The sequence below is a fragment of the Siphateles boraxobius genome, unplaced genomic scaffold, assembly GCF_051911475.1.
Source record: "Siphateles boraxobius isolate OS27281-9 unplaced genomic scaffold, OSU_SipBor_1 130, whole genome shotgun sequence".
NCBI classification, from domain to species: Eukaryota; Metazoa; Chordata; class Actinopteri; order Cypriniformes; family Leuciscidae; genus Siphateles; species Siphateles boraxobius.
The window spans coordinates 28,546,711-28,573,137 of record NW_027508734.1 but is presented as its reverse complement, the minus strand read 5'-3'; the positions used below and the strand labels follow the sequence as shown (position 1 = coordinate 28,573,137).

The following is a 26,427-nucleotide window of genomic DNA, read 5'->3' as shown; positions in this document are numbered from 1 at the left end:
TTCTCACAACACAAAACGTAGAGTCATTTCTCTCACTATGACCCTAACCCAAACCCTCCCTGTTAGTGTCAGTTGTCCTGGTAACATGTTGAAGAGCCTTTGTTGTAGTCAGATTGATGTTTCTTTGTTAAGCCTTTTTTTTGTGGCCCATATCGCCCATCTCTTTACTCATTCATTCTGAAAGGAAGAAATTGCGACATTTCTGTAACTTATCTCAAGTACTTTCACACACAATACTTTTGCTTAATTCCCACAAGTGACCACACCATCAGACATATAGAGCTTATGTAGCCCCGCCCCTTTTCAGCGCTGCCCTCGTTGTGTTCTGTCTTCCGGTTTGAATTTCCACAGCATGAAGATAAGAACTTCGAGTTTTATGAATGATCCGCTCATTTTTAAATCTTCCCGGTTGACTGATAGCCTATTTGTTATGACATCTGCCTCAAACATCACAGAGCTCATGTTAACTTTTTTAAACTCTACAATGAGTAGGCCTAAATCCACTTACCCAGCTAAATGCTCTTCGACAGCGATGCAATAGAAATATACAGATCTACTGTAAAAACTGAAGATCAAAGACAAAAATCAAAAAATGGCTGCACACCAGTGTATTTATTTTGCACACCGGTGTATATTTAATGACCCTTTTTTGCCTAGATGTGCTGAGTAATTTTGATCATGTCTGTTCATGCAATGACACTATAACAAAAACAGCTCTTCAAAATAAATGTTCCACAGAAGTAAGACATTCCTTCAGGGTTTGTAGTGACATGAGGGTGAGTAAATGATGACAGAATTTTCATTTGTGAACTATCCCTGTAAGACAGGGATGCAAGAAAATGCTAAATTTCTATTTTGATAGCCTCACATTTTTCATCGGTTCTTCTGCCACAGCAGAACGAATCCTTATGTGACCCCATGTCCAGTAATGACCCATTCAGTAAGCCATGTCTTCTCAAGCATGACCTAGATGTGTGGTCAAGGGGTTGTTGAAGAATTAGTTTGTATATTGCATAATTAATGATATTATATAAGATTGCTTATACATAAGAACATTTTATGCTGATTCAGCATTGTATAAGAAGGGAAAGGAATGTTTTAGGAAGAATAAGAGACTGATGTTATGTGCAGAGGTGGGCACAAATACATCAAAAACTATTTTGTTACAAAATACTTATACACACTTTGGCATAACTACAGAAAGAATACAAACAACCCCATTTCCGTCTCCTTCGGCGGAGTACCGTACCTCACAGAACATCCAATACAAGTCAATGGAGTTGGACAAAAACTACGATAAAACCTGCTGGAAAGCATCTTTTGCAGCGATTTTTGTGTAAAAATAACAGACCGAGAATTTTCGTCACAAAATCAAAATTCCATTTTAATCATAATATATACTGTATGATTAATCATATTAGTCATAATACTGTATGTGTGGGTTTGTTTTACACACGAGACTAAATGCCCTGACCGCGTATGCCTTTTCCATAGTAGAATCGCGCTGCATGCGCAATTAGTGAAAAACAATAGGATTGATGATTATTTTACACAATCTCAATATTTCTCATATGTAATACGTTTAAAAACGTGTAAAAACTGCATATGGATATTATATTGTGAACGCTTGCTTAGCATGGAGATTTCAGTGGAGTTACGACAGACGGGCTGTTTCATAATAGGTAGGGCCTATGATGTCCTTTTATGAATGACAACACAGTGCATTGATCTCATAAGGAACAATTATTTTCTCTATAATGCCGTTCAGTGTGCAATATGTGTGTGTAGACTGTATATTTTTCACAAAACACTACCTTAATGCCGTTTTTAAGAGTTCAAAACTCATTCACTTCTTGGAGGGAGCCCGGTCTACAGGGTGTCACGTAATTTTTCGTGCATCTAACCTGGACATTGCCATTGCCAACATCAGACCGAAATATGGCAAAATCATTTAGGCTACTATGGTGATTTTTCTTAAGTATTTAAGTATTTGAAATACTCTAAATACACTCCTTCAAAATATTTTGTTGCAAACTACATTTTATTTTTTCCACACCTGTAAAATACAAAATACACTAAAGTAATTAAATACGTATTTAAAATACATTTAATTTAAATACTGCCCATGTCTGGTTATGTGTATGTAGTATGAAGTCAGTGCTGAATCAACAGGGAAGCGTCAGCAGATATTCAGAAAAAGTTAAACACAAGAGTTGTAAGAGAGAAGAAGAAGAAAATAAGTGAACCAATGAGAAAGACATTATTGTCTTGTTTATGCAAGTAAGAATATAAACATTGTGCAAGTATTTTGAACGGCAAGATTTTGGCTCCTGTCTGATTAAACTAAGGGGTGTAAAATGTTAAGAGTGAAAAAGTATAACATTCAGCTTTTGACTACAGGAATTGAACAGTTAAAGAAATCACAATGCTGTACTATCAATATTATACATCTGAATAGCTCTGTTTAAGGGTGACTGTCCCTCTCTGCTGCTAATGTCTAGTACATTACTTTGTGATTAATCAATTATGTATGAATTATTATAGTGATGTTATTTCTTTTTAAACCCATAACACAATATATTTGATTTAAATATTTTAGGACAGTATGTAATAAAAAGGACACAAAAGACTCATTGAAGAGGATTGTGGGCGTGTTTAAAGAAGATTGATTGGGCTCAAGCTCTCTGGTTTTCAGACTGGTTTGGATGTCTCTGTGGTTGGATTCCTTCTTCACACTGAGGTAAGACTACCGAAGAGTAACTGGTCAAGATAACAGCATACTGCTTAAAGACATTCTTTGCTTGCGACCCAGGCTGATTTAGATTTCAATTTGCATTAAACGCATTTCGTTTTTTGTAAGGTTATGGTAGACGGTTATGATAAAATGTGTGACATTTTTATTTATTTAAAGTAGCCTATTGGTTTATGTTCCATATGACTCTATTAAATGTGTTAGAGATATGTTAACACTATACATTTTTACTAAACTCTGTAAAGAAAATCAATTAATTCAAAATGTAATAAAAGTGAGACAAGCTGTCATTGGGTCAGTGACTCTAAATACAAAATTTTTATTTTTTAAATTGAGATTTTGGTATGAATCCTATTCAAATTTAAATTAAATTATTTAAACAGTTGAAAAATAAAACACTGGCATACATTAAGAGCAGGATCAAGTATTTGTGAAGGCCAATTTTAACTGAAAGTTTGAAATGTGTTCTCAGAACAAGTGTATTTTTTCATAAATGTTACGTCGTACTTAAGTGTATAATGCCATAAATATAAATATGTTACATTGATGTTAATTGTTATTGTTAATTATTATATTAGGATGTTCATACAAGGCTGAATACATTTCAAAAGACAAATAATACACCAGGATATTATAATAATGTATAAAGCTAAAATATAAAATAACAACAACAATAATAGGTGTAGTTGCAGTAATAATGGTAGTAGTTATAATATAGGGCAGATCATTGACCAAAAGTGGATTTACCTTAACCAAATATTCCTAAAATGACCCACAATTCTTTGTCTTACCAGGATTATGTTAGTTGTCTAAAAAATGAAAAGTCTGTCATCATCTATACTCAGCATAATGTAGTTCCAAACTTGAATAACTTGCTTACTTCTGTGCAACACAAAATATGCTATTTTGAAGGATGTAACAAAACAGTTTTAGTGACTAAATTGACTTCCATTTGTATGGACAAATACAACAACATTTCTCAAAATATATTAATTTATGTTACATGAAAGAAAGTCATGGTTTGGAACAAAATTGGGGAGGAAATTACATTCTTGATTCAAATATACCGTTAAGCATCTTTGAGCACATTACTAAAGCAACTGCAGGCAAGGTGTTTATTACATGAACCTGTAACAAGTCTAAACACTATTTGAGCAGCTTCATTCCCTTTAAGGTCTAATCATATTCTGAATGTGAGGGCTTGAGACCAGTCGGCAAGTTTATAAATAAAATTTAGGATGATTTTTTTAAATCTAAATTTATGATGAGCATTTAATGGCATCAGTAACATTCAGACAATCTCTCTCTCTCTCTCTCTCTCTCTCTCTCTCTCTCTCTCTCTTCCACGATTAGACTGGTAAACTGAAGGCATTATGAAAGCTTCTATTGGAGTGTGTGTGGTGTTCGTTCTGGCTCTGCTGGGGTTTGGTATGTATTGCCATTGATCCTTTTTTCACAGTGTGTTTTTGTCCTATTTTGGAGTCTTATTCTTGCAAAAAATAAAGTTCTCTGTCCATGTGTCTCTTTAGGCTCTGCAATTAAATGTTACCATTGTAAGGACTACTCGAGCACATGCTCTAAAATTCGAGAATGCTACTATGATGATGCCTGCGTGTCCATCTACGAAAGAGGTGTCAGCTCACTCCTACTTTAAAAAAAAAGTCTTTCTGTAATCTTAACAAAGTGTCAAAATGGCACAACCATTCCCATGACCCTTTGACTTTTCTTGTTTTTTTTTTAAGGTGGCGACACTTACAGGCAGTGTATAAAGTACTCTGATTGTGATCACGGCATCATCGCTGAGAAATTTCCCAAAATTTCCAGCTTCAAGTACTCCTGCTGTACATCTGACCTGTGTAACACAGCTCCTGTGTCAGTGTCCAGCCGCTCTGTGGTGGGAATACTGCTCTCACTAGCTCTCTTCTGGTGGGGTGTTCTCTAAAACATGGCTTCTGCATTGTTCCTTGTAAAGTTGGTAGTGGTATCATGTAGTGAGAATGCAGAGATCTTCTATATCTTGAGTTAAGTGGTCAAAGAAGCATTCACAGCTAAAATATCAGCTGTATGTTAAAACTGTGTGTGCTCAATGCTAAAGCTTTTAAGCTAGAGCTTGTAAAAATTTTTTTTCCTTTTGCACTTAATAGTGAAGGTAAACTGTCTGGTTATAATTTATTGTGTTAAAATATTGCTCTCATTGTGTACGTGTACTCTTTCACGGCTAATCCTTTTATCCAGAAAAGTGATACAACTGAGTGGGTTGTGAGGATTCTGATGCAGAGATTTTCAAAGGGTTAATGTGTCATATCACTGTCATTTGCATAAATGCCCTTTATACTACCTGCTTTTCCTCTTTATGAATGTCTATTTTAAAACTTAAAATCTCTTGAAAAACATTGTGTGATGTAGACATGCAGTCTTTTCAGTGTACTGATTCTTGTTGTTACCACTATAGCCAGCAAAACTTACTGAACCTTTATGCGACCAATAAAAGGAACATGCGGTTTTATGCTACTTGAGAGTTTGAGAATTCTGTTAAATATTTATGATTCCATGTGTATCTCGTTGTTTCTAATTTATCTGCAGTGCTATAGTAAATCACATACACACACACACACACACACACACACACACACACACACACACACACACACACACACACACACACACACACACACACACACACACACACACACACACACACACACACACACACACACACACACACACACAAACAAAATCTACAGTGTTCCTGATACGTGGAAAGTCCCAGGCTGCTAATATTATGCAAACTTTTTTTTCTCAATAAATATTATATAATCTTTAACATTCTTTCTTTCTCGGAATTCCAAATCGATTATTCTACCACAAGTGAAAATTAACAAGACAAAAAGTGTAAGTTTCACATGTAACTCGATTTTGACCTGTTTTGTCATCATTTTTTGAGAGTCTATGCTTGTTGGTGTATTGAGGGAAATAGGGAATGACCCTTTCCTTTCCTCTGCTTGTACTGTGGATCACATCTTCCAAACTACCCAAATGCCTGACTTCCACAACAATCTCTGACTTATATTCTCCATGTCTGCCATCATCCTCACTGCTTCTATATCCTTCTTGATCTTCAACTTCTTCCTTTCTTACTACGAACACATTTTCTGATGCACTGCTGTCACTATCATTAATACTTTCTGGAAAAGGTACAGCTTTCCCCCTCTGTCTTTTATTAAACTTACAAACATAAACTTAAAACATTGGCAAAAAAGGCTGTACTGCCTACCAGTTCTGAACAATAGTGCAGCTACACAGAAAATATATCCTCTAAAAGGACTTTAGCCATTTTCTCTGTCTTACAGGCCATTTATGTATGACGCACAGATTTTTTGGTCTTTGAGTTATTTTTTTTTTACAAAATGTGCATTAAATGGCCAAAAACCTTAGATGTTTTTTTTTTATGTACAACACTTTTTTAAATTTAATTTATATAGGCTACTGTATATTTTCTAGTCTAAAATTGACTCACTATGGAGCTTTGGCAGGATGTGACCTAACATGTGCTAATGTCTCCTTCACTTTCTTGTTGCCAAAATTGTCAAGAACATGGTAAATAGATCTGAATTTCATTGGTGAAAGCCGATGTCATATGATATAACTATTTCGTTACTTTTTGGCTGAACATTAGCCTATATTTTTGTAAATGAAATAGCAAAGGGTTAAATTAAACACACCTGGTTCCCGCATGACTGCACTGCACATTGAAAAAGATTGCACTCCCATAATAGTAATAATAAAATTATTGTCATAAAAGTGTTTCAAAATAGACATGAATTGGTTATTGCTGTTAATTGTTCTATAAATCAAAGGTGGAAGATTTTTGCAAATCCACTGTAAAATAAAATTAAAAAAAAAAGGACTGCCTTTGTTGTTCAAATGAGTTGTACCCTCCACAGATCATTTTTCCCACTCTCATGTCACGTTCCTCTTCCTGGAACACAAAAGGATACATCACGAAATGCCCTGCTTTTTGGCCATTCAGCAAAAGTGCATTTTTTATCACTAGTTGTAAGCGCTCAATAGCAATTTTTCTTGCAATAAATGAAAAGGAAAGCTAGGCTAACAAATAATGATCAGTTTTTTAAAAATAATTCTTAAATTATAGTTAGTTTATCCTGTTTTCCTAACATGAAAACAGGAATACCCCATAAATTGGGGTATGACAATTTATAGTTTGACCTTTGGATCAGAGTGTGTTTAACTCATGTCATACATATGACCTCATGACTTCTTTATAGACCCTTACTGTTTGTACAGCTGAGATCAATTAGGGCAAGAGAGGAAAACAGTTAATTTCTTTCTGGCACTGAGAGGCTAGTGTGAAAATGCATATTCTACTATGGCATAGCTAACCAAGGCTGTCACTTAAAATCACAGGCTGAGAGATAAAATATCTAGGGTGGGCCTTCTATTGGCTCAATGTTTTTTTGTTTTATTGAGTAATTGGTACACTATAGTTCAAATGGAGGTGCATACAGAACATTTTATCTGTAACACTGCTAATAAAACTCTCACTGAGTAACTTCTGCACATATAGGGCTTTTCACACTTTAAAACAGTTAACCCTGGGTCATTCTAACACCGGGTAAACGGAATCTTGGGTTATCTTGCTTCACGCTTCACATTGTAGCCTACTATACCCGGGGTTAACAGTTAATCCTGGGTATTCATAAACTGCCGTTTCACACTGCACATTCCCAAGTCCTTATTTGCATATTTGCGAAGTCAACGTGACCTGTTTACATAAAGGCTCTATCATTGCCCTTCATCATATTACATATTGCTGACTGTAATAACAAGTTATTTCTAAGTGAACTTTTCGAACTACAAAGGAAAGAGAATAACGGTCTCTCCTTCACTCCAATTATCGCCTTTTCGATCGCAATTTGACATTTTTCCTATCATACGCAGAAACACCCGGGGTTAAGCGCAGTGTGAAAAGCCCTATTCATTATAGTTAGTTTGAGTAAAAAACAAAAGCATTTTTAAATATTTGCAGTGTGTCATTGTGTTGCCTCATAAATCGCTGTCCTGTTGACCTGACAAGATTTTCTTCAAGACAAAAGACTTTCCCTTTATTTCATTCTTATTGAGACTCTCAACATGCAAAAACACACAAATCCCACAGTAGGGAATCCCTGAGTTTCGGAAGTGTCTAAACAACACTCAAACTGTTCAAACAGGCCCTCAGACATGCAGCTGAGCTCACATAGAACCAACACAACGAATGTATTGGTTTAACAGAGGCAGGTGAACAGTTGATATGAATGTATATCAGGTTATGTGAGACTGATTGATAATGAGATTTGTTTCCATACATTTTAACATTGTATTTCACATTAATTCGCTATGTTTATTTCACATTAATTATGGCATGTTTATTGTTTATTTTCTGAAATCCACGTAATCAAATTCATTTGTAACTTGGAAAATTTCTTAGATTTACCTGTCCTGTCTTCTCTTTAAGCTATTAATGTCTTTCAAATTCTTGTGCCGATATGCAAATGTATGCAAATAAACAGGTATAACTCTCACTTGTCTTGGTATAAAATCAAAATATTGGTATAAAATCGTCCAGTTTGATTCAATGAACACAGTCTGTACAACAATGGGCCACACATAATGTCTTTGATTTACTGATCTCCCAATGTTTTAGGTAACCCATTGTTTGTAAGAATGCATATTATATTTGCCAATACAACCTCGTGTCTGTATTGGCCAGAGGTTTTCTGTTTGCTACGGTGAAAAACATTGTCATGTGTATAAAGCTTCTTTCAAGCCTGAGGTGTTCTGAGTTTGCTTAGTCTGTTTAAGAGCAGGAGGACTGTTTGGATATCTCACAAAACTGCTGCGGGGTGGTCCTGTGAGAGAGGAGGAGGACAGAATAGAAACGGGAATGGACACAAAGAGGAGAAGGTCTTTAAAGAGCACTGCCCCTGTATGTGAGAAACAGAAGGAAGCTTTCAATTCTGGGAGAGGAAAAAGTTGAGAGAGAGATCAAGAGAAAACCATGGTTACAGAGTGACTTATGTTTTTCCTTCAAAAAGACAATCTGAAAACAGAGAGAGACTAATCGCAACAAGGAACTGGGCATATTTAATAACAGAAGCAGAGATAAATCCTTAGGAAAAGCAGGTATGAAATTCTTTGGTTCATGTTGGATTTTCACCTGAGCATTGCTTTTGTGAAATAGATTTTATTGCATATTTTCCTATGTAGTATTTACATCATCTGGAATTTATTCTTCAGGTTCTATATCAGACAAAAGAGATGGTTTGCCATATAGTGATCGATTTATTAAATATTCTGTTTTATTTGTTTATTAATTTAGCAGACACTTTTATCTTAAGTGACATTACTAGCAGTTTATCATGAGCCACTTTGTTTCAAACATAAACTAGATTAGTACACAGATAAAGTTAAATGCAGACAGTTTAACACTGCATGGTCAGAAAAATGTTGCTGTTTGTATTTAAACACGCAAATACTTAAGAGTCTACGATTAATTATTAATAATTATTGCAGTGATTAATGTGTTTCTGCATGTTATACGTTTGGCAACAATTCTTTTAACCCTAACTGATGCAGTATGCTTTTAATTTTCTAAACAGCTATGTTGGAAGATGTATCCCATTGCCATATTTAAGGATAGCAATAAATGACATTTAATCATTGAGCTTTTAGCCAAAGTGACTTACAAATGAGGAGAGCAAATTAAGCAATCAAGCCAACAAAAGGACAACAATATGCAATTGCTGTGACTAATCCCAGCTGTCTAGCACAGTACATGTAGCAAGGTTGTTTTTTAAATTAGTTCTAGAATAATAAGTGTTAATATTAATGGGTCAAGTGTTCACATAAAAAGATGCATCTTCAGTTGTTTCTTGAAAATGTCTAAAGACTCAGTTTGACAATTGAAGAATCAAACCACTGGAAAGAGTGGTTCAGTGAGGAATCATTTTCACACATGAATTGGCCACCACAGTGGCCAGACTTTAACCCCATTGAAAGTGTTTGGGCTGTGTTGGAGTAGACTTTACAGAATGGTTTGACTCATCTATTGTCAATATAAAATCTCAGCCAGAAATTAATGCAACTCTTAATGGAAATAAATGTTGTGACGTTACATGAATGTCAAAACAATTCTACAATGAATCAAATCACAATCAAAGCTAAAGTCAGTCCAGCAAAATATTAGAGTTGACTTTTTTTTTTTTTGCCTGTGCAGTGTATATAAGCCACTGTGATATGGTTATTTACGATTTGACAATGTAAGTGACAAAACCAGAAATAATATAAGTTCTTTCTCATCTATTTTTAATGCACAGTTTCCAATAATCTTTTTTCCTTCTTCTTTTGTCTATAAATGATATCCCACAGAAATCGAAGAAGATTGAGGAGGAAGGAAGAGTCACTGACTCTTTCAGCTCATTTGTGGGAAACTTCCAAATATAGATCAAACAAGAATCCGGGGGAAAAACAAAAATAAAGGTCATCCAATCATCAGTTCAGAAAGCAGCGTTTCTTGAAAACTATCACTGCAAAACATTCTACCCCTCTAGATCACTTAAAACACGGAAACAACTCTGTTCTGTCTTTCCGGCTCATGTCATTTACTTGCTTTCTGCAGTAGGTGCAAGTGTGTGGCTCTCAGATGTCTGGGACTCTGCCCTTCCCTTCGCCTTCACCCTCTCCCTCTCCCTCATGTGACTACAGTGAATGGTCTCCAACTTGGGTGCTGATTCCAAGTGTATACCTCTTGGTGTTTGTCGTGGGCTCCCTGGGTAACGGATTAGTGCTATGGGTGTACCTGGACCGCCGAGTGAGAGGCCGCAGGAGGATTGGCAGCTGCTCCAAATCTTCCCAATCCTCTGATGATCCCCCTCCTTGCCGCTCCACATCTTCTCGTTCAGTGACCGAGTCTTTAATAGCCAGTTTAGCATTGGCTGACCTTGCCTTCGTCATGACCCTGCCTTTGTGGGCGACATACACAGCGTTGGGCTATCACTGGCCCTTCGGCCAAGTTCTGTGTCAGGTGAGCAGTTACATCGTGGCACTGAACATGTACGCAAGTGTGTTTTCTCTGACTGGGCTTAGCGTGGAGCGTTACTGCGTCATCATACGACAGCGTGGCAGTGGACCAAAGCAGGGACGGTCAGCCACACGTGCCAAGTGGATCGTGGGCACCGTGTGGCTGACAGCTGGAATCCTGGCACTGCCTGCTCTGCTTCTACGGACTGTTAGGGAGGTGGATTTGGAAGTGGGGGCTGATGGCGACAGGCAGGATGAACATGCGTTCTCCTGCTTGTGTGACATGGACTACTCCAGTTTGATCTCAAGTGAACTAGACCCGGCAGCTTCAGAGCAAGCAGAGCTGATGTGGTCAGCAGCTTTGGGGTTAAAATCAACTCTTCTTGGCTTTCTGTTACCCTTGGTAGTGCTTCTGCTCTGCTACGGTTGGCTAGGGCGTCTCCTTTCCCGACACTTCAGCCTAGGTCTGCGCCCCGATCATACGCGCCAACGCAGGCTCCTCCGCATCATCATCACCCTTGTGCTGGCCTTCTTCCTTTGCTGGCTACCCTTCCACACCAACAAGACACTCTCCGCTATGGTGGAACTGGACATCCTTCCCTTTTCCTGCAGTTTCGACCAGTGGTTGGTGGCGGCCCATCCATACTCCATCTGTCTGGGCTACATAAACAGCTGTTTGAACCCTCTGCTGTACGCTTGCTGTGACCCAGCACTCCGGAAGCACTGCAGCGGTCTGCTCTTGTGCTTATGGGTCAAATGCAGAGGTCAGAAAGGAGGAGAGAAGGAGCAACGCAAGAGTTCACCAATACCATCTGGGACACATGAAGTGACAGTTAGTAGAGATGAGCAATGAAGAGAGGCAAACAGATTGATTATGCAAACAGACTCTGGGACTGAGCTGGACAATTTCAGTGGAAAAATCTGATTTAGCATGAACTTCACCCCCTCAAGAAAATAAATTGCCAACAGAATGTGGGAACTGATAACAGTGAATGTTTTCCCATGACATGATGCCAGAGTGAAGAGAAGCTAACAATACACCCGTTATACACTAACAATCAATTTTTAGATAAAATGAACCCGTACATCCCATCATAATGATGCAACTCAAACTGTTTGTGCAGTGTGGGCATGCTGATGAATTTTGAACTGCTACAGTATGTTATTTGCCCTTATATGCAATCATTTTTACTTGAAAAATAAAATTGAGAGTCAATTTAGTCATATCATTGACTTCTAGGATCAGTAGGCATTTATTTTTGTATGTATAAATGCAAGTTTGTAAAAAAAAAAAAATTCATATATATATATATATATATAAAATAAAACAGTTAAAATACTTTCTTCAATCCTATCAATGTAGGTTCTTAGTTTTAATCTTTCCTGGATCTCAAGCAGCCTTGGCACAATGCAGCAGCATTGGTGAAACCTGGGTGAAACCAATGGCATGAGTTTTGGATGGGACTAATTGTTTGTATGACCAAAGGCAGATTGGGAGTGTTGGAAAATTACAAATTACACTTAAGCTGTGAAAAATGGGAAAACTTGATCACAAAATTAGGATCATTCACTACTGATTTTCCTAATCTCTAATAATAACGGTGGAGATATGCAGAAACATAACATTTCCTAGAAAGAAGGCACAAACAAATAATGGAAAAAAGTTTTATGTTTTACTGAATTGAGAGACAAACATAAGGTTAACTGAAAACGATTCCATAAGTCATCACTGAGGCAGTACACTCTAAATTAGGCTGATCTGTCTCTATCAGAACCAGGTAATTACTCAGAACATTACTGGATCTTAGCAGCACAGGTACAGCTGTGCCAGATCCTACTGTTGGACCACTTACACGCTCACATACGCACACACTTGCACACACATATGCGGGTGCACACAGACACACACCAACACACAGTCATCCACTGCATTAAGCATAGTACTGCAGATTGGCCTTCTTCTTTGCCTGCACCTCCAGAATGCCCTCCATGTAGTCCTCATGGTTAAGTTCTGTGGCCCCACGTCGCAAAGCAATCATGCCCTAACACAAAATTGAACAATACATGTGTATTTAACATCATGTAATAAAAATCAGGAGCAATGACTATTCCCAAAAAAAAGTTAAGTAGAGCATTAAAGTGTTTGATTCAGATTCTGATTTGCAAGCAAAAACATTTTTAGGTTTATTTGTGCATTAAAACAAGTGATAGTCAGATGGGTTGTATCTTGCATTAAAGCATGTGAAAGGCAAGAGTACTTTTTAGTACACGTGTCTCCCCCTTTTTGAAATCTAAACTTATCACACAAATGACATCCGAGTCCAGGGCCTTAACCACAATGCTTACACCACCACCACAAAAAAAAAAATATAAGCAGTAAAGGTAAATGAATTAAAGGTTGCAATGATCATACTTACAGCTTCAACACACACAGCTTTACATTGAGCTCCATTGAAGTCATCAGTACAGCGTGCCAATTCCTCATAGTTCACATCAGGACTACAGCACAAAAAAAATTAAGGGATAATGCGATAAATGGTGAGTTTTTTTTTGTGCAAACATTTCCATAACAGTTGCACTTTAGTTTAACAGATGGACAATTTGACTATCATGCAAACCCCAAAAAAGCAACAAAACATTAAATAAGCTCTGGAAGCTCATCCAAGCTTGTTTTGCAGGATCAACTTCATGTCTTGCCCACAATAACTGTGTGCTAGAGCTGCGCGATTAAATGTTAAAATATCTCGATTTCGATTCAAACACCCACACGATCTTAATCTTAAATGATAATGATTCACCGGTGTCCTTTGACAAAATCACAGCGGAACATTCAAATCTGTGTTGGCGCTGTTGCTGACCTAGAGAGAGCCATAATCATGTACAATTATGAAACAGATTCACAAATAGTCTTTGACCACACAGTGTCATTATTTTTGTAAAATGTTTATATTATTATATAATTCAAATTATCACAGAAGTACTGGGATAAAAGTTTATAGTTTGGATATAAAAACTGGTGTCTAAGGTAGAGATCAAAATAGAGCAAATCACCTTTTGAAAGTAACATGGTTGCTTCAAAAACGATTGTATCAATTACATTGAGAAGTGCAAGTACGCAACAGACAAGTGAATGTTGGTGACTGTTAAAAATTGTATTTGTCATTGAATCATTTATTCAAGAGGTTTGTTCAAAAACACCAATTAATTCAGCAATGATAAAAGTATTTATGAATGAATAATTGAATCATTCATTAAAAGATTTGTTTCAAAAACACAGATCCATCCAGTTATGAAACAAGTGAAGTTTTTTTTTATATTCATTCCAATTAAACACTTAATTAAATTAAATAGAATGGAGCAATTAATGGTAATATTTTGTCAGAACCTCTAGCAATTTACATGTTATTTTATTTAGTTGTCTGTTACGAATCGTGATCTGTTTGAAACAAATTTTTTTTTTTCATTATTCTAAAAGTCTAACACCAGGTCTCATCAGATCAGTGGATGACCATTTAAAAGCAAATGCATAAAAGCAAAAGCAAGAAAATGCTCAAACTATTAATAATTAAATTAAATAAATATTTTCTCATCACAACACCTAAGACCACACTGAGATGCAAAAGAACAAATGTTTCATACCAGACGTTCATCTTGCGCGAGTGGATCTGCATAATGCGAGCACGAGCCTCCTCGTTGGGCATGGGGAACTCGATCTTACGATCCAGACGACCTGAACGCAGCAGAGCCGGGTCAAGGATATCCACCCTGTTAGTGGCAGCAATCACCTAGGAGGAAACAAGAAAAAAAAAAGTTGCAATATAAGGCTGACAGGCCCATGTTTGTGACAGAGTAGCATATGGGCACAAGTGTGTACCTTCACTTGCATGTTGGGCTGAAAGCCGTCTAACTGATTGAGCAGCTCCAGCATGGTCCTCTGCACCTCTCTGTCTCCGGCCTTCTCACTGTCAAAGCGCTTGGTGCCAATAGCGTCTAACTCATCAATGAAGATGATGGAGGGAGCTTTCTCCTTGGCGAGTGCAAATGCGTCACGCACCAGTTTGGCACCATCACCAATAAACATCTGCACCAGCTGAGGGCCAGCCAACTTCAAAAATGTTGCCTGAGAAAGGGCAAAAGCGAGGTAAAATGTGAGACACCAACACAAAAACTGTAGTGAATGTTAATAAGCCACATTATAGACATTTGTTATCCATTATAAAAGCAGAACAGCACTGATGGTTCTCTCTCGCTCAGGGACATTGCACCTTGGTTTGGGCCGCACAGGCTCTGGCCAGCAAGGTCTTTCCTGTGCCTGGTGGTCCATACATCAGCACCCCCTTTGGCGGTTGGATGCCCAGATTCTCAAACTTCTCTTTGTGGTTCATGGGCAGAACAATTGCCTCCACCAGCTGCAGAGAGAAAAGCAGTGAGCTCAGCAACTGTCAAACTGTCATTGTGAGCAACTTCTGGTGACTGGAATGAGGCAATTTATCAGCCAGTACCTCTTGGATCTGTTTGTCAAGGCCACCAATGTCACTGTACTGCTCTGTAGGTCTCTCATCCACTTCCATGGCCTTAACTCTAGAGTCATACTCAGTGGGTAGAGTCTCCAAAATCAGATAGGAATCCTTATTCACACCCTGCAAACAGGTCCAGAAGCACAGTCAACACATTTCTAAGCAAAACTTTATAAACAACCTAATTTAAGAATGAGTATCCTGAACAAATTTGTCAAGTGAAATTAATTTTCACTTACCACAAGATCACCAGGTTTCAGTTTCTCAGCATCCACCAACCCAATCACAGGCAGGAAATAGGTCTGCAATTACAGCACTAAATATTAGTGATGAACAGAACTTAATTTTTACAGAAACGATAAAACCAAAAATAACGTTTCGGTAATTAAATTTGGGTAACTGAACTTGGTATGATGTTCAGGGCGTTGTGTAATCGGGTGACATGTTAAACCAAAAATTGCAAAGTTCGGCAACAAGTTGCCTCTCAATATCTCAGCCGATAAAATATTTCTATATAATAATTGTTCTACTGTATATAATTTGGTAATCAAATTTTACACAATTTTTCTATATATCCAAAACATTTGTTAACAACATGTATTCTTAACCTCAATGAGCACATTGTTTCTGCCCTAAATTAATACAGCGTTAAATTAATACATTGTAAGCTAACTGCATGATATACATGAACATTTCTGAAATACATAACTTGGACACGATTAGGGTCCAATTCTCAATATGAACTAGGCCTATTTGCTTATTAGGGTGTATATTATTAGCATATTGGCTGTTTATTACTACTAATAAAGCACATATTAATGCCTTATTCTGCATGACTATAAATCCCTTAATACTACCTAATACCTAAACTTAACAACTACCTTACAAACTATTAAGAGGCAGTAATTAGGAATTTACTGAGCAAAAATAGTAGTTAGTAGTTAGTTAATAGTGAGAATTGGACCCTAATTTAAAGTGTGACACAATTTTCTATTTCAGATGAATATTTTTGGTTTCTGAAATTTCAGTGAATCACTACTAAGTCATAAGTTTTAAAATGTAAGACAAAGATATAAAAACCTAAAACCTACACAAAAGTATGAAAAATGTTTTTAAAGAAGAAAAAAGCATGATGGTAAGCCACAGAAAAACGAGACTGCAGCTGTTAAATTAAAATGTTTTTGACTCACCTGCCGTGTGGAGGTTTTTATGACGGCACACTTGCCCTTCCTCTGCGAGTCCAGATCAATGTTGGCCCCATCCTCTTCCTGGTCATTAGGATCTACATCCAGCAGCTTCCATTCAAACGTACAACGCATACAAACTTTAAATCTCGTACACATACAGAAAAGCGCTTAAAAAGCTCCCTACTGCCCCGTTCTGGCACATATTTTTACCTCTATGACGTTAGAGACGAGGTAGGGCAGAGTCTTGTTCACTTTGATTTTCTCTGTGTTTTCCTTGATCTTGTCTTTCATGGCCTGCAGCTCATGAGTGACACGCAGAACCTCACTCTTCATGATCTGAAATCATAAACAATATAATGACATGCAGAACTGCAGACACTGAATACAATCATCTGCATAATGAATATGATTTTTACAGTATGAAGGGTACCTTAATCTCACTGTCCAAAAGACGAGTCCTCTGAACAATCTCTTCAGTGGACATCTTAAGAACTTCCTCGCCGATGCCATCCTGTAAAATACGAGTTCATGTGTGAAAAAGAATATTCTTTATTTAATAGCACGTCTGCCTGCCTGTGCCTGTCTGTTTTTAAGTCTTCCAGACCCTTACCTCATAAACGTCAGATATCTAATCATTCTAATGAATAGGAATACTCGGAGAATATCTGATCAAACTTAATGAGCAGACGAAAACATCGATTCTCATGATCACCGTTAGCTTATCTCTGCTAATGTTATCCTAGCAAGCTATCACCACACTTTTACTAAAGATGTATTGTGATCTTGATGTAATTTTGGAACGAATTAAAATCAGAATCGATCTGTAATTATTCATCACGCTGAATGATCGTAGGGATGAACGCACACGCTTATAAAAAGGGAATGAAGCGAAATTAAATTCACTGTGTCATGCTATGCTCTTCCATCAGACACAATGCCCGTGCTCAAAAATCAATTTAAAAAATCATTTCAACAAACAGAATGTTCATCCACATATAAACAACATTAACTAATTTTGGAAAATAGAATTGAACCTAAAAAAAACATAAAACAGACCTCCACCTCATCCCAAACTGATCTGTCATTCAGCGACGCCATCTTGAATGCTTCTTCTCAGGAACGCGTTTGTGTTTTTGTGGATCACATCAGTGAGCGTCACAGCCCCCACCTGGCGCGGATGAAAACTGCTTGCGACTCATCCGTACCGAACCTCTCGTTACTCCCTCTGATTAGGGTCTCGTTTATGAAACAGAAGAACGAATTTGTACGTATTTCAGAGATCTTAAAACATTTTTTAGTCCAGTATTGGTGGATAGAGAGACAGATTAAGCAGCACTCAGTAAGTTTAACAAATAAAAAATAATAGCACTTTTTAGCACTATAGTACTGTATAAAGTACCAAAAATATAATTATTTTACATGAAGAGGGTTCAGATCACATGACCAACTGATCCAATTTGATCAAATAAAAAAGATTCTGAGTGCAGTAAATCTAGCCAAAAAGCATATCGTACTACGATGTCTATTTTCCAGTGTTGATTTCACAGGCATTCAAATATTGATTTACAAAGCCATATAAATGTAGCTTTCATTTAAGTTTTAAAAAAACTACTTCAGCTTTGCTTTGGTTGATACTAATAATTTTATTCAATGCATTTTTCCCCCACAGACATTTTACATTATCAAACAATTGGCAAGACCACCTGTTGAAGACCCATAGTTAAATCCATAGTTGTTAATAAATACCCATTTAATAAATAATCCCCCACCCGCATATTATTGCTCGGATCATATGTAAATAATATGCTATTTGCAGTTCTTGTTAGACTGCATTTCATTTGCCCTGTATATGTTTTCTGCATAATGACAATGAAATTAAAGATGAAAGAAACACAATGTTACAGCTAGTTGCTGTATGTTTAGCACCCATCTGTTGTGCAGATGATGAACAGCTAAGACACAAAGACCAAAAAAATCATTCTCACATTTATTTGGGTCCACTTGAATGTCTTTAGAAATAAAAATTTCAACTGTTTCTGACTGGAATGAAGTTCTGACGGAGATGTGGGTGGAAGTCGACCTCCACAGCAAACTCACTCACTGATATGAAGCCACAGAGGCTAATGTGTCAAAATTACCAAGGTGAGGGTCAAGCTCAGCAAAGTAATGTAAAACACCTCAGATAGACAATACAGTGGCTCAAAGTGCTGCATAAACGTCCTCTCACATAAACACAAGTCTGTCATTAACAGGACAGAGAATTTCTTGTTTGTCTATCAGTCAGTCAGTGCATGAACCAGTAGAGACTAACACAGATCTATAATTACTGACGAGCATTATGGTCGAGCAAAAAAATATAACAGTTGTAAGGGGCACAGATAGTCAAGAGCGCCCTCGAGTGCGTCGCTGAAATTATGCTGCAATTTATTTTACTTGGTTATGTATACAAATCGCTGGGTATTAAAATAAAGCTCTTCATGTTTTCAAATCAATGCAAATCACAATGTAGTGAAAAGGTACTGATAAAATTAACAGTAATAATCCTGCAGGCTGATGCAGACTGATTATCAAAAAAAGTTTGTCGTCTTAAACAAGTGCATACGAAGGATTAGGAGTCCAACTTTGTGGGTCATCTCAATTATATTATCAGAATTATAGACTATGCTGATAGCTTCCCATTCAAAAAAATCTCTTCTGCTCAATGGCATACATCTTCCCAGCAGGCAGCTTCCTGAAGAACAGACTGTTGCCTCTGCTCATGTTGCCCTGAGACGCACAAGGAGAGAGGGGGGGGATCAGAATTAGATTATCTGACAGTTTCTTCAAATGGTAACAACTTCTAATAAATCTATCTGAAGTGTTTTAGGTAGTAGGTCACTTCTAGACAGTGGTCAACAAAATATTGTTCTCTGTTACTAAAGATTTTCTGCCACTCATCCGCTCAACAGATTAACTTATTTGGATGACAAGAGAAACAACTTCAGCAACAGGAGAAACAGATCCAGCTGACTAGAATAAAACTCTTTTTTGTTGTTTTATGCGGTCGTGTAGTTAAACCCATTATTACAGTAGTATGTTGCTTTAATTCTATTAGCCCTTTAACTCGATTAGCGAAGTCAGATTCCAATTAACATTAGAAGGTCATTAGCAGAAGAACGGAGACATTAAAGAACAGTTAACAAAACTCAAATCCCCATTACAAGTAACTCATTCCAAAAAACAAAACAAAAAAAACACCCGCTCACCTCTCGGCTCAGGTGACCCCAGCAGTGGAGCCAGTTGGGATAAATGGCAGCATAAGGTGGCAGACCTCCAGCCAGCCTGGGTCAGATAAGGAGAAACATTACTTACAAATTATTATCTGTATACCTGCATTAGTCTTAAATATGGTAAGGATCAGTTCAGCAAATACAGGTAGCCTACATGCCAGTAGAAGTAGTGAATTAATGATAACTATAGTTACAGAACTTGATAATGAGGTGAAAGCGTTTAACAAGTTTAAGATTAAAAGCTTCTTATGAAGCTAAGAAACCAGAACTCTGACAATTGACTCACTATGCATGCAAATCTCCTTTAATGCCATTCACAAACGCTTCCACTAGTCACACAAAATCCCTTACCCACAGTTATTTACTGCCATCAGGTTGGACACCAATACAAATGGATACGTCAGCATACTTGCAAAAAACTGAGAAAATGTCAAAAAGAGAAGAAAAAAAAAATGTTAGAATGAGAGCTATAGCAAAACCAAGTCAGTCCATTAAAACAACCCTCTACAAACACATTAAAAATATAATCACCACTGGCTAGTAATTCTTTATTTTTATTTTACTCGCCAGACACACACAGACCCACATATGTAAAAGCAAAACATCTCTCTCCAATTAACTCTTTCAGCTGTCATCTGGTTTTCAAAAAACAATTATTGTCTTGTGTTTTCTACTTCTATATTTTAATTTAGGAAAAACACTATTATAATTCGATTTATTTCACGCCTTGATAAATGAGCTTGGCATTCTTTCCCATCAGTCCAAGTCTTCTAATGAGTAGGTGCCCTAAGCGCTTACTGGACAGTACACAAAATATATCAGTGCTGTGAGTAAAATTACTGGTGAGCAAAATCAAGCAATTTACCAGCCAATGGCTATTGATTGACAGACATTATCTAGTCACTTAGCTCAAAATTTGGTAGAATATGCAAATGATTTACAAGCTCTGTAGAGGGTGGTATCAACAGAATCAAACGATACTTTGCGCTTCCCACTGATCATGTGAATAGCCCGTGTCAGATGACTTACCCCGGTCACAGCTTGAGAGCAGTTCTTGATCTCTCCTGTATGACTCGTCTGAGATAGGCACAACAGGATAATCGACTCAGTATATACAATGCAACTATGATCGCTACATTTGCACAACTGTTTCTCTAGCAGAACACTATGCAATGATGAAACAATAAATACTGAAAAATTAAAAATATCTCAAATACTTAAAAAACTGAATATTTGTACAAATCTAGGTTCCAGATGCTTTATTGTTCACACATGAGTTTGTGTGTGTGCTTACGTACCGAGTCGTCTATAGTGTATGTGTTTATGAAGTGAGCAAGCATGTTGCAGATCCACAGGGAAAGAGCATCACCCAGTAAACGAGGAATGAGGCCACTGTGGGTTGACAAACACATAAACAGTGAAGTTCAACAGTTTGGATCAGTTGTAAAATTGCCTGACAACATTCATGAAAATATTTCATGTCAAAACCATTCAATATTTGATTTATTTATTTAGCACTTAAAATGACTAGTACATTTGTGAGGTTTAACTGACCCCCCCCCCACACACACACACACACACACACACACACATATACGTATATATATTAGGGGTGGCACGATCCGCTTTTTTTGCCTCCGATACCGATTCCGATACCAGGGACTCAGTATTGGCCGATACCGATCTGATCCAATACTAAAATAATAATTAAAAAAACAGTGCCAAATTACCTAATAAACTGTATCTGTATAACTCACTGTGGGGAAGAGACTGGGATTATTCTTTTGTTAAAGGCATCCAAGCTTGACTTAAACATTATTTTCCTTACTTTGTAAAGCAATACAGACAAAATATATACTATATAATTAAAATACATTTATTTTAAAATTTTAAGCGCAACTTTTTAATGAATCAGCAACATATGATACATAGATTGGACAGAACAACTAAGGCTATCAATAAACTGCCATTGCGCAAAAGTATTGTAATATGAAAGGCTCCAATTCAGAGCGGCACAAAACCTTATGCGCATCCCGTGCGCAGAACGATGCGCTCGAAGCAACATGGAGTCACGGCGCGCAGCGCGTCGCATTGAAAAGTTCAAAGCACAAAAGTAAGATATACATATATTTCTTTATTTATTCATTAGTTTGGGCCTTTTAACAGTTTTAAATTTCAGTTAATGTGCGTGTGAAGAGCAATTATATCGCTCTCTACTCCAGTGTTGTGATCACTGAGGAGTTGTGTTGTGATCTAACAGACACCCGGTTGAAAGTAACATGTGGAACTCCAGCACGTTAAAGTCCTTTTATGCAAACCATAGACCTTTATCTACATATCTACAGTATAATAATAGGAACATTGACTCATCTTGGAGAGAGTTTCATCGTGTTGACTGTTTTACCCGAGCGCGACGCGCTGTTTGAGTGCTGAGAATGACTGACAGCCGCAGCGGAGGGAAGCACTTAGGTGAATATTAATTTATCGATTTAAATCTGTACCTCACATTAAACTATATGTAATGGCTTCAGAAATCTTGGAATACAGTACACGAAAACATTATAGTGCTTTAAAATGTTTTTGTGCCTTTTGTGTTGTATAACAATAACATACGTAGGCTATACAATATCGGATCGGATTTGGATGGTCTCGTCTGGCGATACCCGATCCGGCAAATATTGCTAGTATCGGAGCAATACCGATACTGATTATCGGATCGGCGCACCCCTAATATATATGCATCCCAACCTCAAGTGTTGCTGTTTTAACATGGTGTCATGGATTTAGATTAGCACAACTTTAGAACAACAGCATCATGAGGCAAGGCAAACCACAGACTACCTGATTAAGTGTCACTTTGCACTTACGCAAAAAAACCCAGGATTCCCTCTTCCCTGTAGATGGTAACTATGGAGTCAAAGACGCCACTGGAAGAAACAAAAAAAAAGATGAAATTTGTGATGCAGCGAAGAATTCGTGAAATCCCAGAAAAGAAAATGACTGACCTGTATTTGGCTTCTCTACCAATAAATTGGACCATGCATCTGAGAGTGATCACTGCATGGAAAAAGACAACAGTGACATTTACAGATTGAGAGAAAAGTGAGATTCAAATCACAAAACATGTTATTTATTGTATTAACTGTATTTACCATGTAAAGGGTGCGTGACAATTGTAGCACATGAGCGTGCAATCATCTCTTTAGTGGTCTGAGAGAACAAATAAAATAAAATGAAAGGAAAGTAGAAAAACATCAAAAATACAAAGCATTTCGGATTTCAGACAACAATGATTGGTGTAAACATGACATGTTTTGAAATATTTTCTACGCGTGACATTCAGTCACGTCAGACTTGTGACCATGTGAACAGGCCTCCGCTTACAAGGCGGCATAAGAGCCAGTCTGAAATTCTGCTTCATGCGTCTCACCTCATTTACTACATGTTGCAGAGAACCATCCTCTGCTTTCTGGACACTTTTCACCATCTGAGAGGGCGAAGAGAAGAGATGCATGCTATTATATCACCAAACACAACAGTGCAACAGTCTGCAGCAATGAAGCCAAAGTATAAAAAAGAAAGAAAGAAATGCATGTGCTGGCCTACCGCACTAAAATAATACTTCTGCAAACATGCATGTGTTCCTACCTCAATTTTTTCCTCCTGGCACTTCTGTGGGTTATAACAAAAGGTTAGAGCCAGATAAAAAGTATAAATAACCTCTGCTCAACTGTGCCCAGCCAGAAAATTACAAAAGTCACATTGCAACAGTCTGAACAGCACAGACAGTAACACTGCACAGATCAGTTACAGAAACCTAACTAAAGGCTGGAATACACAACATGACATTTACACAAGGCATCATATACTTGCTGACTTAATGTTACAGAGAAAACTGGGCATCATACACTAAACGACAGGACGTGTAATCCTTGAACTTCCAGACTTTCAAGCCATTGGAAAAACACAACAAACTCAAAGAAATATGTGCCTCGTTGCTATAGGATATGAAAACAATGAGTTCTAAAATCAGCTAAAATATGTCTAAAAATAGCTGTTTAATGTCCTCCAAATGAATGGAATCATAGTCTGAAGCTTCTAAAAACAATTAAATAAATAATATACAGTTTGTCTCCATCATACACTACATGATTTTCTGCTAAATCAATCAATTCAGACTTCCCAAAATTTGGAGACTGGCTATGACTTTCATTAACCACCAGCTACACATTCAGACGGCAAATGGGGGAAAAATCTGGGGAAAAGTAGTTTAGTACAGCCTTAATTTAAATCACTTTACATGCAACAATCCTAATTGTTCTCTGGTATCTTTCCCAGTCAATACATTCTTAGCATATTCTGTATGATAAAATTCCTTTCTATTTCTGTTCTTAGCAGACACTTTCTTATCAAAGAGGTCTACAAGAAATAAACCCCTGAAGAACATGGTGTGCATAACGTACCTGCAAGACTTTACTGTGGACAATGGTGCCAATGGTCCCAGCACAAAGCCTTGGAGTGAGACCCTTAAACAGCCCTGATTTCCCATCGATTTTGATGATGTGTTTGGCTTAAAGACATAAATGAAAGCATAGGAAATGCATGCATGTTCCAGATTTTTTATTATTACATTGGAGACCATATAAATTATTGGCAATGTAGACACACTGTAGAAGCAACCATTCGCTTAAACTTACCATATGCAAAGAGCCCTGGAAGCTGGTACACTTGTCGACCAAACATATTCCTGCCTAGAGTAGGAGGAAGAGGTTCATGTCCAACCTATATTTGAAAAGATACAAATAAGTTAGTGTGCTATTGTAGACGGGTGTGAAATTGATACACAATATATTTAATTGTCCCTGATAGTAAACACATGTAGACACAAGGAAGTAGTTTTGATACAATATCTGACTTGGAAGAAAGACAGTCTTTTATAATATTACAAAAAATCAGAAGTAAACAATGTGAAATTGGGTATAAACCTCATTTAGATTATTAAAAAAAGAAAAGGCTTGTGTTATTTAGCAGAATCCATTTTCTTCCACTTTCACACAAAACAAATGGGGTGACATCTGTGTTTGCCTACTACACCATAGATAAATTTGTTATAAGACTGCAATACAGTTTAAATGTAAAGCACACCGCCTTACTGTTATGATAATAACCTACAGCAACCATAATCAATAGCCAGAAAGCACCACAACCCTGAATGACACCAGACACTGATGTGAATATGCAGTTCGCGTTGTTTTCAGGGGGCATAAGTTATACATTACAAAAGTATGAGTTGTTGGTATATGTGCTAAAATTGCTATAAGAATGATTCCTGACAGACCTTAAAGGTTGACCTTTCAGAGCATTTTACACATTAGATAGACAGCGCGGTCAATAACCCTGATAAAACAGTTAATTAACCACACAATAATGAGCATCAACACCTTTACTCCTGTAAACACATGTACTGCACACAAAAATGCTCGTGTCTGAGAAGGAAATATTACCATATAAACAGGTAACTGACTGTTAACAAACCAACTGGCTAACATCAACATGCTATCGAAACTGCTCGACAGCAGCGCATGTGCAGTCGAGAACTTGCTGCTGGTGTCATTTTTGCGTGTAATGTGTAAATCTTACCTGAACTAAAACCTTGATGTACATAAGAGGGTGGGAAAGGACTGTCAGTCCAGACCCAAGGAGGACTTGGCCACATGTGTCCGCCATTACTAAGACAATCCGAAACGTCCCCCTCCTTGACAGAGAAGGTCCGTTGGTAATACACAAAACAGTGTTGCCAGATCTCACTAAAATAGTAATACTATATTACAATCTAAGCCTAAATAAGCAATTTTCCTCATGAATGGGCCTAAACAGTCGATCTCAGTTGCACAGCCGATGACTACCAGATTTAATGTAATAATTTACCAAAAAATTTCAAATGTTTCGCATTCAGCCTACAACTATCTAATGAAATTAATGTTTTTTTCGCTCGCGCGCCAACACACCTGTAGACATAATGGGGGTGAGTGAGGGGCCAGAGAAAGCTAAAACAAATTCAGGGGATTAATCAAGATATTATGTAGAAAGCTTCTAGAACAGGTGACGAGAGTGGTCGGTCATAATTCGTGTAGTACCCGACTTGGGAAATAATAAAATAATAAAACAAATAAAAAATATTGCAAAAATCAAAAATCAAAACGCAACCCATTTCCTATATTTATAAGTGACTTATTAAAAACAAGAAGTCTCTTATAAAAAAAGGACATGGCAACACCGACATCAAGTGATGACGTTACTCGTCTACATTTATCACCTGACTGGAAGCTTTTTCTTCGTTATCCGGGCCGGCAGGTGGCGCACTCTTACATCACATTTACAGGCACAGCTGTATACTATGGAAGCTTATGTGTAGCAATATTCAATAGGCTTTATGCACAGCTTCACTACTTCCTGTTACTGAGGCCAGGCACACCTGAATTAATCAGTTTGTCCAATAATGACAGACAGGAAACAAAGGGCTGGCTGAAGTTCAGGAAGTAGTGAAGCTGTGCACAAAGCCAATTTGAAATGTAATATGCAAAATGATAATACAATATGTAAAATGACAATGCATTCATGTA

At 37.3% G+C, this 26,427-nt stretch overlaps 4 protein-coding genes across 4 annotated transcripts; 2 read left to right on the top strand and 2 right to left on the bottom strand.

Annotated features, from left to right (window-relative positions):
- Positions 1 to 2,504: 2,504 nt before the first annotated feature.
- Positions 2,505 to 5,263, top strand: cd59a (CD59 molecule (CD59 blood group) a). The gene is made up of 4 exons (XM_077229011.1): positions 2,505 to 2,740; positions 4,106 to 4,180; positions 4,282 to 4,383; positions 4,495 to 5,263. The coding sequence occupies exons 2-4, from the start codon at positions 4,126 to 4,128 to the stop codon at positions 4,692 to 4,694; spliced, it is 357 nt and encodes a 118-aa protein (XP_077085126.1). The 5' UTR covers positions 2,505 to 2,740; positions 4,106 to 4,125; the 3' UTR covers positions 4,695 to 5,263.
- Positions 5,264 to 10,209: 4,946 nt separating this feature from the next.
- Positions 10,210 to 11,753, top strand: aplnr2 (apelin receptor 2). Its single transcript, XM_077227300.1, has one exon. It carries the CDS (start codon positions 10,455 to 10,457, stop codon positions 11,682 to 11,684), a length of 1,230 nt encoding a protein of 409 aa, XP_077083415.1. The 5' UTR covers positions 10,210 to 10,454; the 3' UTR covers positions 11,685 to 11,753.
- A 729-nt stretch (positions 11,754 to 12,482) lies between these two features.
- On the bottom strand, positions 12,483 to 17,694 carry psmc3 (proteasome 26S subunit, ATPase 3). The gene is made up of 11 exons (XM_077229010.1): positions 17,592 to 17,694; positions 16,966 to 17,046; positions 16,746 to 16,871; positions 16,539 to 16,643; positions 15,588 to 15,650; positions 15,334 to 15,471; positions 15,097 to 15,240; positions 14,706 to 14,951; positions 14,471 to 14,616; positions 13,249 to 13,330; positions 12,483 to 12,873 (listed from the first exon to the last, which is right to left on the bottom strand). The coding sequence occupies exons 1-11, from the start codon at positions 17,631 to 17,633 to the stop codon at positions 12,763 to 12,765; spliced, it is 1,284 nt and encodes a 427-aa protein (XP_077085125.1). The 5' UTR covers positions 17,634 to 17,694; the 3' UTR covers positions 12,483 to 12,762.
- An 814-nt stretch (positions 17,695 to 18,508) lies between these two features.
- On the bottom strand, positions 18,509 to 25,600 carry mtch2 (mitochondrial carrier homolog 2). The gene is made up of 13 exons (XM_077229008.1): positions 25,445 to 25,600; positions 24,502 to 24,586; positions 24,268 to 24,374; positions 23,453 to 23,476; positions 23,235 to 23,291; positions 22,957 to 23,014; positions 22,810 to 22,861; positions 22,672 to 22,731; positions 21,103 to 21,196; positions 20,834 to 20,881; positions 20,156 to 20,223; positions 19,781 to 19,856; positions 18,509 to 19,301 (listed from the first exon to the last, which is right to left on the bottom strand). The coding sequence occupies exons 1-13, from the start codon at positions 25,529 to 25,531 to the stop codon at positions 19,215 to 19,217; spliced, it is 903 nt and encodes a 300-aa protein (XP_077085123.1). The 5' UTR covers positions 25,532 to 25,600; the 3' UTR covers positions 18,509 to 19,214.
- Between the last annotated feature and the right edge of the window lie 827 nt (positions 25,601 to 26,427).

Bases quoted from the DNA above. Each gene is read 5' to 3' on its own strand.
- aplnr2 (XM_077227300.1), top strand. From the start codon at position 10,455: ATGTCTGGGACTCTGCCCTTCCCTTCGCCTTCACCCTCTCCCTCTCCC.
- psmc3 (XM_077229010.1), bottom strand. From the start codon at position 17,633: ATGGCGTCGCTGAATGACAGATCAGTTTGGGATGAGGTGGAG. The intron at 15,651-16,538 runs GTGAGTCAAAAA...CTGTAATTGCAG, and splicing joins TAAAAACCTCCACACGGCAG to ACCTATTTCCTGCCTGTGAT. The intron at 15,472-15,587 runs GTAAGTGAAAAT...ACCTGTTTGCAG, and splicing joins TGAAACCTGGTGATCTTGTG to GGTGTGAATAAGGATTCCTA.
- mtch2 (XM_077229008.1), bottom strand. From the start codon at position 25,531: ATGGCGGACACATGTGGCCAAGTCCTCCTTGGGTCTGGACTGACAGTC. The intron at 20,882-21,102 runs GTACGTAAGCAC...TGCCTATCTCAG, and splicing joins CATACACTATAGACGACTCG to ACGAGTCATACAGGAGAGAT. The intron at 19,857-20,155 runs GTAAGGGATTTT...TATCTGACCCAG, and splicing joins ATGGCAGTAAATAACTGTGG to GCTGGCTGGAGGTCTGCCAC.
- cd59a (XM_077229011.1), top strand. From the start codon at position 4,126: ATGAAAGCTTCTATTGGAGTGTGTGTGGTGTTCGTTCTGGCTCTGCTG. The intron at 4,181-4,281 runs GTATGTATTGCC...GTGTCTCTTTAG, and splicing joins TCTGGCTCTGCTGGGGTTTG to GCTCTGCAATTAAATGTTAC. The intron at 4,384-4,494 runs GTGTCAGCTCAC...TTTTTTTTTAAG, and splicing joins CGTGTCCATCTACGAAAGAG to GTGGCGACACTTACAGGCAG.